This window comes from Cyphomyrmex costatus, unplaced genomic scaffold, assembly GCF_001594065.2.
Source record: "Cyphomyrmex costatus isolate MS0001 unplaced genomic scaffold, Ccosl1.0 scaffold222, whole genome shotgun sequence".
NCBI lineage: Eukaryota > Metazoa > Arthropoda > Insecta > Hymenoptera > Formicidae > Cyphomyrmex > Cyphomyrmex costatus.
This window is the reverse complement of record NW_017276280.1, coordinates 103-6356: the sequence shown is the minus strand read 5'-3', so window position 1 is coordinate 6356 and position 6254 is coordinate 103. Positions and strand designations below refer to the sequence as shown.

The 6254-nt window shown below is 28.8% G+C and overlaps 1 protein-coding gene across 1 annotated transcript; it reads right to left on the bottom strand.

Annotated features, from left to right (window-relative positions):
- Nucleotides 1–770: 770 nt before the first annotated feature.
- Nucleotides 771–2558, bottom strand: CIAPIN1 (cytokine induced apoptosis inhibitor 1). Its single transcript, XM_018539769.1, has 6 exons — nt 2483–2558; nt 2184–2391; nt 1507–1832; nt 1285–1429; nt 1054–1166; nt 771–932 (listed from the first exon to the last, which is right to left on the bottom strand). The coding sequence occupies exons 2-6, from the start codon at nt 2335–2337 to the stop codon at nt 819–821; spliced, it is 852 nt and encodes a 283-aa protein (XP_018395271.1). The 5' UTR covers nt 2338–2391; nt 2483–2558; the 3' UTR covers nt 771–818.
- Nucleotides 2559–6254: the final 3696 nt, after the last annotated feature.

The window sequence follows — 6254 nt, the reverse complement described above, 5'->3', positions numbered from 1 at the left end:
ATACTATACTTAACAAAAAACATTTCTCACGAATAATTCAGCATTCATGTTACTCGAATAACGTAATTTTGTTGTATATACAGAGTGAAAGGTGGTACTTAAAACTATTGTTCACACATTTATCTTTAAAGAAAAAACTTGAAAAATGAAGAAATTTTTATATAAATTATTGAATAGAAAATGTAATATATATCTCTCTCAAAGATAAAACATATTTTACAATTTCTTCCTTAAAATATAATAAACTACTTGTATAAAATATAATAAACTACTGTGATATAATGTAACATAATTTACAAAACTGTTCACTCAAATTGTTATAATTCAAATAAAAATATAAGGATATAAGAAATATGAAACAATGTAATGATATCAATTAATTTTGCAAAACGCGTAATTATTCCACATTTTTCACAATATTTACCGCTACAAATCTGAGATAAACTTTTGTTATTAATAATTAAAAAATATTTAAAATAATTTACTTGATTAGAAAGTGTTATATACCTTTTTTTTTATAGATATAGTGATTAAATATAATTGAATGTTTTACGGTAATGAAGCAATATATTGACAAAGTTGACAAAATTAAGATATAATAAAATACAATTAAATTTAATTTATATAAGTACACTCTCTTTTATTTCAAGAATTATTATTTTATCAACATCAAACATATACTAGAAAAAAATATCTTTGTATTATTATATTATTAAATAAAGTACAAGATAGAATCATACAGAAACCGAGCAGTTATTTGCACAAATACGAACTATACGTGTTTATTACAATTGTATTTCAATAAATAAATAACAAGCTTAAGAATCGACAATTAGTTGAGTTTCGGGTAAAAGTACTTTCTCCCCTGGTTTAAAGGCAGGCATTCCAAGATAAGGACAACTGGCACATCTGAATGCATCTCCTAGGTAACACTATATAAACAAATTCATAAAAAAATTATAATCAAAATTTATATAATTAAAGTTTATATAATTGCTTCATTAAATATGACAAACATGATTTTCGAAAAAAGCAATAATATATAAAACGTACATTTCCACAAGAAGATTTAACAGTATCTTCTGGCACAGCTTTACCACTTAATTCTTCTGCGAGTCCACATGAACAATCTTTGCACGCTTTCCGCTTACCTGTTGTCGCACAAACTGAAAAATAATATACATGTCTAATTGATATAAGTTTGCAAATCCTCTTTATCTACTTTAATGTGCGAAATAAAAATGACATGTACCTACTTTATTTTTAACTTTACAATAATCTTACCTTTTAAGGATGATGCATCTGGCTTTACAAGATCTGATTCATCTAAAAGTTCATCTTCATCTATTAAATCTTCCTCTACTGGGTCATCTAATTTCCACACATTAGTTTGCTTTTTTGCAAATGAAATGAGAATACTAGAACCCACCTAAATTATCACAAAAAATTACATACAAAGTCTCTATTATCTTTATTAAGAACGTTACTTTTTAAAAGTTACTTCACCTCAAATGCTGGTTTATTCGCAGATATTTTACAAACTGTTTCTATATTATTATACACTTTTAGCAAAAGATTTTTGCTCTCCGGATCTGTATTCAACTTTTTCTGTTCTGTATCTTTTACTTTAAAGCCAGATAATTTTAATTTAGATATTCTTTCAGGATATGTAAGTACTGTATCTGGCTTTCTATCTGCTGACAGCGGTTCATAAATAACAAGCAAACCATCAGGTTTTAATATTCTCAATGTTTCTGTTAAGAAATCCTCATCCATGCATGGTTGTTTAAAAATGGCAATGATGACATCAAAGGTAGATGCATTGTGACTTTCTAAAATCATACAAAATAAATTAATATTCTTTTCATTATGATCTACACAATATTGTTCTTCAAGTTATCCAGTTTATTCTTATTCACTAATATTAAAGGAGTGCTTTCTATTTAGTGACACAAGTCGACACAGCATCATTTTATCTTTCTCTTAACATTTAGCAAGTAAAATAAATATCCCTCCGAACAATACATTATAAATGAAACAAAATGTACATCAAGGGATGTCTTAAGAATCATTCTTCAAAGAACTGTGTTGTATGGAGATGTATAAAAACTTTTACAAATAATACATTCTTTAATCTTTAATGTAATAAAAACCTCAACAAATTAAACAAAATGTGTACTCACCCTTCTTTACGTCAGATAAAATCGCAATTTGCAATTTACCGGAATTTCCAATCCGCTGTTTGATCATAGCAATAAAATCTGCCGTGTCATTCGAAGGCACGTCGTTTCCTGACACAACGAAGACCTTGTTTCCTTCGTTGATGAAAGACATCATGACGGGATAGCGATTATTGTTGGCGAATAATAATTCTCAAAAAACTTGCGAAATCTATGTTTTGTATTGAATATAATATAAACAAAACTATGAATAACTAGTCTTCTAAAATGAGATTTGCACACGTATTTTTATATGACCGTACCTTTTTACGTTTTAAAGAGGTTACCTTTATCTTCGTTTCCTTCGAATAACCATCCCAATTCCCCCACACTCCGTTCCGTACTGCAACCTCTCTGGTCAGTGGTATCGCTGTGGTATCGCTCAATCACAGCAATGGCTGCTTCACAGAAAAAGTAGCTCGTACATTACCATCAGTCGGTTTGGAACTACGTGATATTATATGCATGGCGTCTATAGGCAGTGGAACCGGCGGACGATAATTTATCGACGGCGATGAAATGGCGTAAATACAGCATATATACTTCAAATAAAAAATTTAAACTTTAAATTATTTGAATAAACAGATTATTATAGGGATATGTTTAAAAATTTATATCAGGGTATCGATTATGAAACTTTTTCCCTAGAATGAAAAATGAAAAGTGAAAAATTTTTCCATTAACTTCAACGGTAAAAAATTTCACTTTTCACTTTTCATCCTAGGGAAAAAGTTTCATAATCGATACTCAGTTTAAAGAAATTATATTAAAATAAATATAATAATTTTTATTAAAGGACATAAATATACAATTTATTTTAAATCATTTTTTTAAATTTATTCTGTTACTAATATATTTCAAAATTTCTATTTTTTGATTAGTTTTTAATTGTTTGTCATATTTAATAAAGTTATTAGAAATCATATATTGAATTCAACAGTGGTATTTATAATGGGAGGATCCCGTTTACCTACAATCCCGATTACACACACAACATCACATTGGCCGGTGCCTAGTAAATTTTCACTGTTTTACCAATGAGGTTCTATTATTTTTAAATTGCCCATAATCAGCGAGCAATATGTATAATCGTGCATGTATGGCTGTAGTAATAGTAGTGGATGAGACTGTAAGAGTTAGTCTTATACACTACTACTACTGCCATTGTAGACCACGCATAATTTAGAATAAACTTAATTTTAATTTTTAATAAATATAGATATCTTTTACTCAATAATATAGTATACATTACGTATGCTATATATTTAAGTAAAATTTTCTTCAGAGAATTTGAAATGCAGCTCTAAACTATGTAGTATATAATATAGTATATATTTAAGTTAGTATAGTATTCACAGTCGATTATTATTGGTCTTCTACAATAAGCCATAAGTCATAAATCAGAAATAGAAACTAAAAATTGACGACTGTGATTGGTCCATTTCTAGCTTCTAACTTCTAATTATTATTTATGACTTTTGTGGCTTATTGTAGAAGACGTATTATGTTTGAGACTATATTAACTGTTTTAAGTATAGTCTTAAGATGTCATAAAACAATATCAAAAGGCCATATTAGCGTTTTAAGACATTACTTAATTTAAGGCCTATTACTTATTTTTAGGCCTAAAATGTAGTGATGCCGATTCTTGTATCAATTCATCGAGAATCGAATCTTTTTGCTCTTGAAGGAATCCATTTTCTAGCGATTCTTTAATTTTTCAATTTTTTCGGAATCGATCCAATTTTTCACAGAAACGTACCGATTCAATTGTTTGGTTCAGACTTTAAGGTGATGCTGGACCAGCCTGTATTATCGATGAAATTAGCGTTTTTGATGTTTTCGTTCCTATCTAATTTCTTTATAATAGTTTCGCAGAAAAAATTCCTTTTCCACGATTAAAATATTCATGCTAATGTATCTGCCCATGGACCATATTGTGTCCAAAGCTGGAAAAAGTATTACAAATTTCTTTATCCATTTAATCTCAGTATGACGACGCTGAAGATATAAATTTTAATATTATAAATTTTATTAATTTTTTTTTTTTTCTAACAAGAACCGTCATAAGTTTGTTATAATGATTCACTACGTACATCTGAAGAGGGCCAAAACCCGAGGCCGAAACAAGTCATGATTTATTTATATATTATTCAAAGCTTTATATAATTTATTAATGTTTAATTTTATGCGCTAATTTTTATATATTTTTTATATTTTCTTATAAAATTATGTCAACAAAAAAGCGTTGTTTTAAATTTTTAATCTTGAATGTTGTACTCTTATTAGCCTTGTACCCATTTATTATAATAATTTAATACTTTCATATTCATAATTGCGTATTTGCATTAACAGATATCGTCGCCGTGAATATAGCTATAATATTCAGAGTTATAATTTTTTTAATTTAGACGTGGATGAAATTGTGACAGCAGTCCTTGAGTGACAAATCGACTTTGTGTGCGTGTGTGCATATATAATTTCAAAACTTAAAGATAATGCAAATAACCATTTTTTTTGCGATTACCGAATTTAAATAGACTCGTAATCGAAAGTTTGAATCAATATTATGGTACGACATTGCCAAATGACTGTTTTTTATTATAATCTTATTATCCATGGACCATGATATTATAATTTAGTTTTTTTAACATAATATAAATTTTGGATACCTTTAATAGTGCCATAACATTTGCGAAGTGACGTTTATGTCTCACGGAAGGTTCGATACTTTCTTTGAGTTTTTATACACTTGGCAAACTACAGCGTTGATATATATGAAATACCATATTTATAAACACACTCTCTAAAAACATCTAAAAATTTATACTAATTATCATATAATTCCCGCTTATTTTGTTCAATTTATTCCATTAGATGATTTCTAATAAAAAATGGTATTTTACAAATTTTGTTACAATTATGATTAACTATAACACCACTAAGAATGATCTAACAAGGCATATTGTTTTCAAAAATTACAATAAAATCGCAATTTCTAATTCTAAAAACTAATAAAAGCATTAAATGAGATGAAAAAATCTACTTATCAACTTTACTTTATTAAAAATTATTGTAAATAGGTAATATACATGATGCGACACCTTTGTCGCAAACAATATTACAGATTAATCTAACTATATATGAGGTAACTACACCAGAAATGAGTAAAAAGATCCATAATATATCGTGTTCAATAACCCCAAAATGAAATTGTGTAAACTGGCTGCAGCTATATACATCTCATCAACGTTTTAATATCTACAGTCTACACGAACATTTGGATGTGAGAAAGCTGACAGCAAGATTGCTATTGGTGCCACGATTGCTATCAATCGATCAAAAACGAGTTCGCACTTCTCAACATTGTTGGACATGTTTTAGGCGCAAATCAAATGAATTTTTGCGTCGATACATAATCGTTGATGAAACATGGATCCACCACTATACACCTGAATTGAAACAGCAGTCGGCACAATGGATTCCAAAGCGTAGAAGTGTTCCGAAGCGACCAAAGAAGTAACAATCGGCTGGAGAAGGTTCTGGCCACTGTGTTTTCGGTCGCACATGGAATAATCCTCATCGATTATTTTGAGAAAGGAAGAACAATCATACAAAAATATTATGCATCATTGTTGGACCGATTGAATGATAAAATCAAGATAAAATGGCCCCAATTAGCGAAAAAAAGTCCTCTTTCGTTAATACAATATATCAGCTCACAAATCGGTAGAAGCAAAAACAAAATTAAATAAATTGATGTATAAATTACTCCCACATCTACCGTATACTCCAGATCTGGTCCCGTGTGACTTTTAACTGTTTCCAAATCTTAAAAAATGATTCAAAGGAAAGAGATTACTTCAAATAAAGAGGTTGAATGGGAAATGGGAAAGATGCATATTTTGATGCTCTAGAAACATTATTATTTGGAAGGCTTAAAGAAGTTACGGAAACTCAATGGACTCGATGTATTGAGCTAAAAGGAGAGTATGTTGAAGAATAAAGCTGTTTTGCTAACAAAATGTTTTTTCA

What these genes read in the sequence shown, in the direction of transcription:
- CIAPIN1 (XM_018539769.1), bottom strand. Translation starts at nt 2,337, where the DNA reads ATGATGTCTTTCATCAACGAAGGAAACAAGGTCTTCGTTGTGTCAGGA. An exon ending in TTTATCTGACGTAAAGAAGG is followed by an intron (nt 1,833 to 2,183) that starts GTGAGTACACAT and finishes GTATGATTTTAG; the next exon opens with AAAGTCACAATGCATCTACC. An exon ending in CGAATAAACCAGCATTTGAG is followed by an intron (nt 1,430 to 1,506) that starts GTGAAGTAACTT and finishes GTGATAATTTAG; the next exon opens with GTGGGTTCTAGTATTCTCAT.